The 13,324-nt window shown below is 40.3% G+C and overlaps 1 protein-coding gene across 1 annotated transcript in view; it reads left to right on the forward strand.

Moving 5' to 3' along the window:
- Window positions 1-13,095, forward strand: part of LOC122554359 (metalloprotease TIKI2-like) — a 420,493-nt gene extending 407,398 nt beyond the window's left edge. The window contains exon 7 of the mRNA XM_043699245.1: window positions 7,674-13,095. Within this exon, the coding sequence (XP_043555180.1) occupies window positions 7,674-7,863 (190 nt within the window). The 3' untranslated portion in view covers window positions 7,864-13,095. The remainder of the gene's footprint in view (window positions 1-7,673) is intronic.
- Window positions 13,096-13,324: the final 229 nt, after the last annotated feature.

Genomic DNA, 13,324 nt, shown 5'->3' on the forward strand with positions numbered 1-13,324 from the left:
AGAGTGTTCAGCAGGAGAAGATAAAAGGTAGGGAGTACTCCAAACAAAAGGAGGCGTTGGAAATGTGATAGGTGGAAAGAGGACAAGGTGAGGGTGATAGGTCGGAGTAGGATGGAGGCGGAGAGGACAAGAAGAAGACTGCAGGTCAGGAAGGCGGCCCGCCGCATCTGCTCCCAGGAGGACCAGTTCAAAATACGTACAACACAGATGGCCTCCTTCTTCAAGGACCGCAATTTCCCCCCCGACGTGGTCGACGGTGCCCCCCACCGCATCTCCTCCACTTCCCGCTCCTCCGCCCTTGAGCCCCGCCCCTCCAACCGCCACCAGGACAGAACCCCACTGGTCCTCACCTACCACCCCACCAATCTCCATGTACAGCGCATCATCCGCCGTCACTTCCGCCACCTCCAAACAGACCCAGCACCAAGGATATATTTCCCTCCCCTCCCCTATCAGCTGTCCGTAGAGACCACTCCCTCCGCGACTCCCTTGTCAGATCCACACCCCCCACCGACCCAACCACCACTCCCGGCACCTTCCCTTGCAACCGCAGGAGGTGCAACACTTGCGCCCACACCTCCCCCCTCACTCCTCTCCAAGGCCCAAAAGGAAACTCCCATATCCGCCACAGATTCACCTGCACCTCCACCCACATCATCTACTGCATCCGCTGCAGCCGGTGTGGCCTCCTCTACATTGGGGAGACAGGCCGCCTACTTGCGGAGCGATTCAGAGAGCACCTCTGGGCCACCCGGACGAACCAACCCAACCACCCTGTAGCACAGCATTTCAACTCCCCCTCCCACTCCACCGAGGATATGCAGGTCATTGGACTCATCCACCGCCAAACCACAACAACCCGACGGTCGGAGGAGGAACGTCTTATCTTCCGACTGGGAACCCTCCAACCGCAGGGGATGAACTTGCACTTCACCAGTTTCTTCATCCCCCCTCCCCCCACCTTGTCTCAGCCGGATCCCTCCAGCCCGGCACCCCCTTCCTGACCTGCAGTCTTCTTCTTGACCTCTCCGCCTCCATCCTACTCCGACCTATCACCCTCACCTTGACCTCTTACAGCACAGCAGGTCAGGCAGCATCTAGGGAACAGAAGATTCGACGTTTCGGGCACATGCCCTTCTTCAGGACTGAGCAGAGAGTGTTCCCTCCAAGTCCCTCCTCCCTACCTTTTATCTTCTCCTGCTGAACACTCTCTGCTCATTCCTGAAGAAGGGCATGTGCCCGAAACGTCGAATCTTCTGTTCCCTAGATGCTGCCTGACCTGCTGTGCTGTTCCAGCAATAAAGTTTCAGCTTTGATCTCCAGCGTCTGCAGACCTCACTTTCTCCTCGAAGATATATGTGGCTGGAAAAGTACAGGTCAGGCAGCATCAGAGGAGCGGGAGAGTGGATATTTCAGGTCAGGATCTGATAAAGGGTCCTGACCGGAAACTGACTTTCCTGCTCCTCTGACGCTGCCTGACCTGTGTGTAATAACATGTTTAATTGGTTAATTAAAAATATCTAATACATTTTTTGGTAATCCGCAAGATTTAAATCTCAACACACATGCCTTTTGTGGAGACAGTTTTTTGAATCCTTCAGCTTTACTCCCTCTCATTCCACAACCTATGCCACAGGTGCTCCATATCTATATAAGCTCGAACATTAATTTCTCTTCATCTTATATAAAACCACGGCCAAACTTAACAATGTGATTAACCAGACACTAATACTCCCAGTGAAACTCTGTGTTGGGGAGGCGGTATGGCATTGATAATGGAATCCCTCTTACAGTCCCGGACATCGATGGGTGCCCAGGCACCGTCTCCAAATGACTGACCTTCCACCCTCTCTGTTTCTCCCTACATTTTCCCTGGCGTTCTACGCAGGGGTGTACCTTAAGCCCCCCCCTTCCCCAGATAATCTCTCTAACATTGTCCTGTACAGGGCAGAGTGGGAACTTGTCAAAAGGTTGTATGTGCATGTGCTATTTTGAGACTCACCCCTAAAGGCAGCAGCAGTCTTGCTGTCAGTGTCCAGTCCGCTGCTGTCTCCATTCCATTACTTCGTTTTGTTCTGGAGTCCCATTGGAGAGAAGAGGCATCTGGCCACTTCACTCCATCCACTGGCTGGAAACGTGGAGAGTTGAAAGCACACAGTTGGGAGGGGTGCATGTGTGTGCAGCTGCCTAGTCTCCTGAACAGGGAGCGGACATAGCAAGTGCTCACTCTGTCAATCCATTGGAGTGGAGCAGAGGCGGGAGAGGCTTCTGCAATGCTGCAGGCCCCTTACACACAAGTGTGTGTCTGTTCAGAAACAAGCTCTAAGACAGAGCGAGGGAGAAATGCAGGCAGAGCGAGGAAAAAGGAAACTTCAGAAAATTTCGAGTCCCAGTGGAGAGGCATTGAACCGGTTATCCCAATAATCAATTAACCAAACAAAATACCATCTCGTTCAGATAATCAAGGTTCCTCTGTATTTGTTGCTTCGTCATTAACCATTTTATTGATACCAGTTTATTAAAACCTACCCAGACTTTCTGTCAAAGTCTCAAGCTGCCATGGAAGATTCAACAAACTCACATTCTCTGGATTACTATTTCAAAAGCATAACCACTATATCACTGCTCATGTGGGACTTGTGTGGAACAGGAAAATGTTGTTCAAATTGTCATTTCTGTTTTTCATGTGTCAGCAAAAAACATAAACCTTTCTGATTGTCTGTTTGTACGCAAGAGTTAAGAGACATTAATCTGTTCCATACAGGAGGCCTAATATCACTCATGATATGATGGTATGTAGTGTGAGTAATAGATCCATCCTTGAAATGTAAACATATAATACTAAGCAGAATGAACATTATTTCCTGAACACACAGATTCTAGATCTGGAAGAGGCCCTGGAATAAAAGGCCTGGTTTTATAAAATGCTTTAGAAATACTCACTGGTTAAAACATAATGTTAAGCAAAACTCAAGTGTGTGCTGGCACCTAAAGTAACTATACTGTTGTAGTAGAACTGAGACTATTTTGTCACTGATCGAAAACACGAAAAGCCCATTCTATCAATCTGATATATGATGTTAAGATTTTTTTAAGGTGAAAATCTGTTTCACATTAGAGGCATGTCTCCTTTAACTTTCTCTTTTTTCTTATCAAATGAAATACTTGCTAATATAGGGCAGTTAAAGTGATTCATACCATATGGTAGTCTTAAAAAAAAGTGTGTCCTTTCTACTGTCTGTTAAATTTACTATTTCGTATCTTTGGAGGTATCCTTGTGTAAGATTTTATGACGAGCTGGCATACCCTAACTGTGCCAGGGATCAGGAGATGTATTCCCCAAAATAGATAAAGAATTGAATAGGAGGTAGGAGGATGTCTATGGCAGGAGAGATCTGAGATACCCGTGCATAATTTGTGTCCTACTTTTTTAGGGCATTTTGCTGACTTACCCAGTGCAGGTTGATCAACCTAACTGTTGATTCAAAAACTACAATTCTGATGTTGGCAAATTGTTATATGAGCAAACTCATTTCTAAGTGTGTCGTTAATAAAGGAAGGAAATTTTTTTTAAATGAAATGGGGCATTAGATTCACCATTTATTCCAATAGCAGAACTGAGTAACAAATTGGTATCATGAACAAGAGTAAGGTTGTTTATTAATTTAAATGTTCAAAGATATAATAATGAAGCAAATAGAACAATAAAATACAGCTATCTATAAACTTTTTCAATTTCATAACATTTCAGACATCTCCTTCTGGCCAAATCATAATAAAAAAACCTCATGGGATTTCCTGAATATCTATTGGAGCATTAGATAAAAATGATCAAGGAAACTCAGGCACAAAATAAGTAAACCACATTTGTATTTCCTTGTTCTTTTATGTTCAAGTATTAATCCTAATGTCCAAACACAAAAGCTTTGTCTAAAAATCCTTCCTGCAGATTTCTTGCTAGTATACTGGTTCAAGACATATCAATAATAAAGCCCAGAATTTTAGATACAGTCACAAATAATCATTTGTCTACTGTTTTATTGCCATTAGTGTTAGCAATTACATTTTACTCATTCTCATTGGAGCCTGCTCAGTATTTTCTGTTCCTTTGAATGCCCTTTTATGCCATCGGTAGAAATTATACGTAAAATTGAAAATCTTCCATCTTAGCATGTTGTACCTAACGAATATTAATGCTGATTAGAGAGTTACGTTTTATACTATCTTTGGTGTGAGGTCAGCTCTTTCCTTAGGCAGCAGTCTTTACACTGATTTAGGTCTTCTATGCAATTTTTTATGCTTTCTAATTAGATTGGAAGCACATTTGGGTGAATGTAGACATGATCAAAATGGTCCCACAAATAAGCATAATTTGGGTCTCCCTTTCTGATTATGTTCTGAAAAAAATCCCTCTCATGTTTTATTCACAGTATAGTAGATACTGTCAATTTAGGAAGCTTCATTTGCAGTGAATGGTTTACCAAAAAGAACAAAACTACACCAGTCAACAGCCTCGGCATCTCCAAAGCCATGAAAGGTACTGACCTGATGTTCTTCCCCTGGAAATGGGAAACAGGAACAGGGGAGCTGTCACCCTTTGCAATTTTGACAGCCCTTACTCCCCTTAATTAACATGAAGATAGAATGCAGAATCTAAGGGTGAAGGGCAAGATCTCCAAGCCAGAGGGTCAGTCAGCATCTCCTCAGGGTAGTGTCTTGGGCCCAGCTACCTTCAATCGCTTCACCAGTGGCCTTCAATCCATTACAAATATAGCGATCAGCATGTATGCTGATGATTTCAAATGTTCGGCACCTTGCAACGTCTCATATATTGAAGCAGTCCATGCAGTAAGACCTGGACAAAATCCATATTTGGACTAAACATTAGCAAATGCAATTCATGTTAGGCAATGACCGTCTCGAACAAAAGAAAATCTAACCATTGCCCCTTGACATTCAATGCTGTTACATCAGTTGAATCCTCCACTATCAACATCCTGGGAGTTACTATTGATCAAAAGCGAAACTGGTCTAGCCATGTAAATACAAGATCAAATTAGGGTTTAGGTAACCTATAGCAAGTAACTCACTTCCTGACTCCCAGACCCTATTTACTATGTACTAGGAATGTGATGAAATACACCCGACTTTCCTGGATGAGTGCAACTCCAACAGCACTCAAAGCTTGACACCATCAGGACAAAACCGCTCAGTTGACTAGCACCTCATCCACAAATATTTACTCATTTCATCACCAACATACAGTAGCAACAGTGTGTACCAGCCAAGATGCACTGCATAGATTCACCAAGACTCTTTGGACAGCACCTTCCAAACCCACATCCACCACCTTCCAGAAGGACAAAACCAGCAGATACTTGGTAACACTGTCATGTGCAAATTCCCCTCCAAGCCACTCATCACCCTGAGTTTGAAATATATCTCCATTCCATAGGGTGCTGGGTCAAAATCCTGGAATTCCCTCTCCACCAGCATTGTGAGTCTATCTATAGTAAATAAAAGACAGCATACTACCAGCTTCTCAAAGGCAGTTGGAGATGGGCAATATATTCTGGCCAAGGTGAGGAATGCCCATGTGCCATGAATCAATAAAAAAAAGGTGTGTTCTCTTCTTGTAATAAACACAAAGACCTGCAGATTCTGGAAACCTACAAGAGCGAGTGCTGGAAAAACACAGCAGGTCTGGCAGCATCTGTTCGGAGAAAAACAGAGTTGACATTTTGAATCCAATGACGTTCTGACATTTCAACAGATGCTGCCAGACCTGCTGTGTTTCTCCAGCACTGTGCTTTCTTCCTGCTCTGACACTGTTACTTCTGGTGTTCCTATGGATCTATCCATGGTCTCCTATTTTGCTTCAATATTGTCCCACAACAATAGTCTGAAAGCACACGAGGAGTCTTGCATATAGTCTCTTAACACTCAGTTCTATCTCAATACCCCTCTCAAATCCTGTGCTGTTACTAATTTCAAACATCAGCAATTTCATACATCCAGTACTGGATGAGAATAAGTTCCATCCAATTTTAATATTGCTTAAACATTGTTTATGGTTCACCACTCAAAACTCCATCTGTCTCTGTCGCAACAGTCTAAGATTGAATTCTTCAGCTCTCAAACGTAATGAATTCCCCCATTCGTTACCTCGTGACTATTCCAATGCAGAACTGACAGTTTCCCTTGTAAACTGGAAATCATCCAAACCTTTGCTGTGAATGTCTTAAATCATACCTGTATTTTCACCTGTCATCCCATGTTATTGACCAACACAGATTCCTGATCAAAGCCTTGGTTTCAATATTTTTATTCTTGTTTTCATATCCCTTCATGAGCCTTTCCCCACCTGAGACTGTAATCTCTTCCAGTCACTGTTAATGTATTTTTACTCTAAATTGTGATTTCTTGTTCCGTATGATCTCCAAAATTGAATACCTTACATTACTTCTTCCTCTCTGTAATCTCCTCCATCTCTCACAACCATCTGAAATAGTCTCATTTATCTAATTCTAAGCTCATGAGCATTCCTAATTTTATTCACTCCACCACTTGTTACTATACTTGCAGTTGCTTAAGCCCCACGCTCTGGAATTCAGTCCCTGCACGTCTAGACCTTGCTTTCTTTCTTTAAGACTCTACAAAACCTAACTCTTTGACAGTATTTTCGGTTATCTGTCCGAACACAATCTGATGTACTTTATTTTATTAGCCTTTATTGCAAGAGGATTTGATCAACAGGTAAAGGGGACTTGTTGCAATTGTATAGTGTGTTAATGAATCCATAGCTAGCATACTGTGTAGTTTTGATCTCCTGACACAAGGAAGAGTATATTTGTCATAGAAAGTGCCCAATAAAAGTTCTCCAGATTAACTCCTGAAATGGCAGAATTGTTCTTTGAGGAGACAGGACATGTAAGAGTCTTGAAGAATGAAAGTTGATCTCAGTGAAACATGCAAATATTCTAATAGGGCTCAACAGGCCAGATGGTAGAAGGATATTTCCCCTGGCTAAGAATGACAGCACCCAAGGGATCACAGTCACAACATATGGGATTGGCTATTTAGGACTGTGGTGAGGAAGAATCTTGGAATGCTCTGCCCATAGGCTACGGAAGCTCAGTCATTTAGCATATTCAATGCAGAGACTTCAAGATTTCCAGATCTTAAAGATATCAAGAGTGCAGGAAAAAGCGATGAGCCATCAAAAGTGAGCCATCATCTAGTTGAAAGATGAAGCAGGCTTGAGAGTCTACTCGTGCTTCAATTTCCCATGATCCTAGCAACCACACACACCTGAGAGGAGGGTTTTAGGATATTAGGAAGACTTCCCTGCCACTTCCCCACAACATATTTTATGTGAAGTATTCTTTTATTTTAATGAATTTATTTATTTGATATATTTGACAAACTGATATTTCATATCAGATTTCTCAATTGTATCGGTAATGTGAGTTATTTAAAGATGTCATTATTGTTGTGATGCACTGAATACACTGAACATTTAGTGCATTCCATCAGTCTGTATAGTTTCAAACATCTCCAGAATTCAAAGGTTGTTCTCTTTCTTCTTTATGGTGGCACTTTTCTTACGGACATTGTTTCAGTTGTGATGCTTACTTCCTAGGTGCCTGATGTTTCTTTTTCATTTTTTTCAGCACAACAGTCACGCCATCCAATATCAGAATTATCAATGGTTACATCACAGTGGAACCTGCGCATGAACGTTCACATCAAAAGGAGCAGCGTCCCACTTTCAACACTGCCTCTGTGGCCACAGCTTCATCAGCAACTGTGCTCCTTGGGGGGGTAGTCTGTTTAATCTGGAGTCTACTGTGGCCTTCCTGACCTTCTGCACATGCAATGTTAACCCATGACTTTAAGAGAAAAACCCTTAAAAGGAATTTCTGGTGTTAGCTGACGGAGCTTTTTGTCATTAAATATAGGAAGTGCCTGTGCCCTCAGCTTGGTGGACCTCACAAGACTTATTTGCATCAGAACTATCATGTTCATTGTGATGATGCAGGAGAAACTAAAATGAGACTCAGAAACTCAAACAGCCATATGGTGACAGCATCTTCTTTTTGTAGAAGGATATTTTCCCATGATGCTATGGGACATTGTAAATTTACTTCTGAAAGTCTATATGTTCAAATAATGTATATTTATTCCCCGTCGAAGTTAATTTTTTTGTTACGTATATGACTCCAAAACAAATGAAAAGTCCAGAGCTCTAAAAAGCTATGATTTAGTCTGTTCAAGGAAGGTTCATATTCTCCCAATTGTCAACTTTTTGGTTATATTTATTTGTTCAGAAATGTATTAGCTGAAGATTCCTTCTGAGTCCCACTTTAATGCCTTTAATGATTCAGCTAATGTTCAGTTTATCCTGCAGATCTGAAGATAACTGCAAGATGTCTGGTCCTGTTCATTCTTTTTAAAGCAGTGATTCATAAAGAAGAATGGGATGCTTTCCTGCAGAACCATGGTTAGTAAGTCTCACATCTGAACCTTATAAATAAGCATGTCCCACATCTAAATGAAGACCTATACTCTTACTGAGATAACAAAGCTGATATTACAGAAGCGTCTGCCTCATCCAGTCTATTAAAGATTAAAATCACACTACATCTGGGCACCCACATTATATATCGTTTCATGCCTCTGCAACTATAGTGGTTAAAAAAAGTTAATTCATATTTACTGAGTTAAACCTACATTGAAGATTATACATACTAGCACGGATGTCTTTTGGGGCAGTAGTTGAACCTGGAGCTTCTAGCTCAGAGATACAAATACCCACGAGGCCGTCTTGGCTGTGGGAGAAGCCTTCATGATGCAGTTTAAAAGTTTGATCAGTCTGTGAATCTTTCCATCATTTCACCGTTATTCTTCAAAGGGAAGAGATGTTTGCATGAAGATAGGAGAAGAAAACACATGCAAACAAGTTTGGATTCATAGTAAGTTTAAGCTAGTTGAGAAAGAATTTATTTGTATATAGCACTTTTGATGGCCTTGAGATATCTGAATATCCTTCACAGTCCATGAATTACATATCAAATGTAATCACTATTTGTTAATCAGGAAATCACATCAGCCAATCTGCAGCAAGAGGAGGTTCGCAAACATCACTGAATTAATCTGTTTTGATGTTGTTGCTCGAATGATCAATGCACCATAGAGACTCCCAAGTTATTTAAGTAATATCTTCAATAACCATATGAAGAGTCAGATAGGGCCTTTAACATGTCATCAAAAAGATAATACTGAGCAATATTATATTTCCTCAATAGTTTATACTTTAATATTACATTGAAGCATCAGCCTATATTGCATGGTCAAGTCTGCAGTGGAACTTGAACCTTTGAGGGCCTCACTCAAGAATGCTACCTACCACTAAGCAAAGCTAAAACTCATATAATCCAGTGACTCTGACACTTTCAAGGGTACATACATCACCTGATGTGATACAAAGCTGTGCAGAATAATATTGCAAAAACCGAAGGAACTACAGACGCTGTAAATCAGAAGTAAAAACTGGAGTTACTGGAAAAGCTCAGCAGGTCTGGCAGCATCTGTGAAGAGAAACCAGTTGATGTTTTGGGTCTGCTGACACTTCGTTATAACAGAATAATATGATCCCCCAGGTTTGACGTCTGAGCTGATCTTGGCTGAGACTGCAATAACAACACAAGTGGCCTCAACACCAGGAGATAGAGATATTAAAAATGACTGGAGTTGCTGATGGTTATCTTTGAACCTGCTGGAGAGTTCTTATGGACTCCTCGGTGCTGATGTTGTTTGTTATTGTTTAAACTGATAAGTGAAATGTAGGTTTTTGCATGAGGTACTGGAAAGCAGTTGGCTCCTTTGGGAATGTACCATAATCTAATCAGGATCTTTAGGATGAGTGAAGGGAATATAGAATCTGATGTTTAAAGCAACAGGCCCTGTGATTGCTGAGTGTCCACACCCCAGCACCACTTGGTTGTAGTGATTGGTTCCTCCACCAGGCCAAGACCTAAACCAGAAATGCTCCCTGCAACTCCAGAGATGGGATAGAGATGGGATCTGCCAGCTCTGGATTGGCTAGCAGCCCCTGCGTGGGCATGTTGGCAACCAGAGCCCAATCTGTGTCATCTATCCTTGCTAGGCAAACTTATTCTGCCTGAGGCCATCAGTGTGGGGGTTCAGGGTGTCTTCATGAACTTTTCTGCTCAGTCCTGCCCTTACGGAATTGATCTTTTATTTTTGGGTAGATATTTGGGTTTTATAAAAGTAACAAGAGTTCTATTGAATCCGTACAATGGTTTAATAGCTCAACTTCATGTCGGATTTCAACTATTAACTCTCGTTCTCTATCTTGCAGACCTTAGAATGCTGAGTTTCTCCTGGATTTTCCATGTTTGTTTCAAATTTCCAGCATTGGCAATAATTTGCTTTCATACAATTCCAACAGTTGCCCGGAACTCTCCTCAGAAAATGCCTCAGTTCACATGAGAGATTGGATAGAGGAGAAAGTGGTGGTAAACATAAAATTTTCCCACTAGTGAAATTTAAATAACACAACTAGCCAGCATATATTATGCACTGAAGATTTGCTTTTGCAACTTACGGTATATTTACAAGATTCAGTTTCATTACAATGAAATCATATCTGTTTCAGACCCTTGGAATACACTGAATAGTTAGTGCATTCCATCAGTCTGTATGGTTTCAAACATCTCCAGAATTCAAAGGTTGTTCTCTTTCTTCTTTATGGTGGCACTTTTCTTACAGACATTTCTTTCAGTTGATAAGTACATCTGATAACCATCACTTGAAGTCCATTGCTAATGCTCAAGATTCATCATTACTTGAAGTAATCGTAGGAGTGTTTAAAGGAGATCTTTTTGTGAATTGATTTAGAACTGAATTTTCATTTTCTGTCAAAGCCATGTTCCATTTCACTGCCATGTTAGATCATAAAAATATTTTCTGTGTAGAAGGTGCATCATTTGTTGTAAGTGATGGCAGATTAACTGCCTAGACCCAGGGAAATTCTCTGCGATGAACTAAAATAGATCAAATTGAGCTGAAATCGGCTATTTCCTCCAAAGCTCAAAACAAAATTTGGAACAAGTACTGCTGCAGATGTTGAATTACTGTGATACAATTTTGCAAAAACGTAATTAGTCTGTGATATGGGATTATTACATCAAAGTTAGAGATGTCCCAATAAAAATTACGGCCTGACTGTACTGAACTCTTTGGATTGAAATCACCAATGATGTTCTTTGTCCTGCGATGTAGATCACCTGACTATTAGCACTGGTGTATATGACTGCGGCATGTGCACTCACATGGACACCATCTATTCGACCTTCATTAATTCTCCTTTCTGTCATATTTTGTACTTCATTATTCAGTATCTTGCTTTTTGCATTTTAGCTTAAGTGAGATTACCTCATTCTTAAGGTACTTTCTGCTTCCTTGGTACATGCCGGACACCTAATGTGTAGGTGTTCCAGCGAGTAAGACAAGAATTTTCTCAACTGTGATGCCTCACTGATTATAATAGTCTGCCAAAACTCTCCATCAAAGATCACACAATGAAAAAAGGTCAACCTACATGAAGTACTAAAAGGTTGCTACCACAACTGGATCAAGGTCCCTGCAATGCCTGGCTCTGCTGGGAAAGTCAGCACAATTTGGATTTCAGAAAAAGATGATTGCACATCAATTTGTCTTCCTTAGTCACAAAAATGCATAGTGAGCATCCACTGGTTTGATATCCTGTGGTTGATCAGCCATCTAGGCCAAGTTATTACTAAAGTGCTATTACAGAACTTTTATGTCCTCTTTGATGGTATTTAACACCAATTCTGAACTTAACGTCGAAGATTGTTGAGAGGAAAGGAGGTATAATGCCAATGCTATATGGGAGCTTTACAAACTTAAGGCTGTTCCAGATCAGTTTCTGATTTTTTTTTATGTTGATGAGAGAGCCCATTGCCTTTCTGTTCCAATGACTTCTTTGGAGATGAGTCCCTGCACTTTTTCCATTGATAATTTTTTTTTTGAATGTTACTACAACTGTAAACTGATCTTATGGAAAAGAACACACCTGTGTGCACACCAAACAGAAAATGGGTTATGAATAAATTGGTACACATTAAGTTATTACAGAAGCAAAATATTTTATTTTTGTCATCTGTTTTGGCATTTTTGTAACATACTTGACACCTTTCTCAGCATACTGCTGTAAAAGATTCTATTAATGTTATTTTTTTCAGAAATATTATTTTTTTAGTGTAATGTAATGCTGTATTGTAATAATTTGGAAAATGTATTAGAGTAATTGCAGTAACCAAGTCAAATTTTTGCAAAGACAAGATGGTGAAAAGAAATGGATTGACTCCATAGTGAGGTTTTAAAGGCAGGATCTTGTAAATTTGAATTAATATGTTTATTAATAATTATTATTACTGATTTAAACATTTTATATTCTTGTAGAAAACCAGTACAGATGCTCATTACAGTATCTTATTTTATTTTAGCTATCTATCCATGGCCCTACTTACATGGAGGTGTTTAGCAATGACTTGTTGGGTCGTTGTAGTTTTTCTCACCTCTCTATTTAGCCAGAATTCAACAACTGGAAGATTGTTACATTTGGAGAAATTTGGCCCAACATATGGAAATAAAACTAAAATAGGTTTGAAAATGTTGCCTAAAGCAGCACCTAATGTTATTTGCAAGAAACCACATAGCAGTTACGGGGTTCCAACATCTGTGGAGATATTTGATGCTAATCTTTTTTATCTCGTAAAAGAAAATGTAAATGGCATTTTTGATCTAATTCGGGAAATATGTGATTTTAAGCAGAGTGATTTATTTCAGGTGGAACGATAAATTATGAGTTTCACACATTCATGTAAATAAGGCCATAGTTTGCATTAATCAAATGAATGTAGGAGCGTACCAAACCTGAAATAGAATTATTTTGTTTACAATTCTCACTTGGCTGTGCTTGCCACACAATTGTGAAATTTTGAAAAAAAGGATAATATAAAGAGTCAATAAATCATTATAATTTAATAGTTGTCTCCTAGTGAAATCTCAGATTATATGTGCTGACTGCGATTGAGAGGCCTTAAAATGCAGCTTATACTGCCACCTTGGGATAGAAGGTAGCAATTATAGGAAACACCAGACTTGGCTGCTTTTTCACATCTTACTACACTAATTTTCATAAAGATTCCTTAAATTACAAATATTATTATCTGTACTAAACAATATTATCATGTTATACCTAGAATTCCATAAG

This window comes from Chiloscyllium plagiosum, chromosome 11, assembly GCF_004010195.1.
Source record: "Chiloscyllium plagiosum isolate BGI_BamShark_2017 chromosome 11, ASM401019v2, whole genome shotgun sequence".
In the NCBI taxonomy this organism is placed as follows: domain Eukaryota; kingdom Metazoa; phylum Chordata; class Chondrichthyes; order Orectolobiformes; family Hemiscylliidae; genus Chiloscyllium; species Chiloscyllium plagiosum.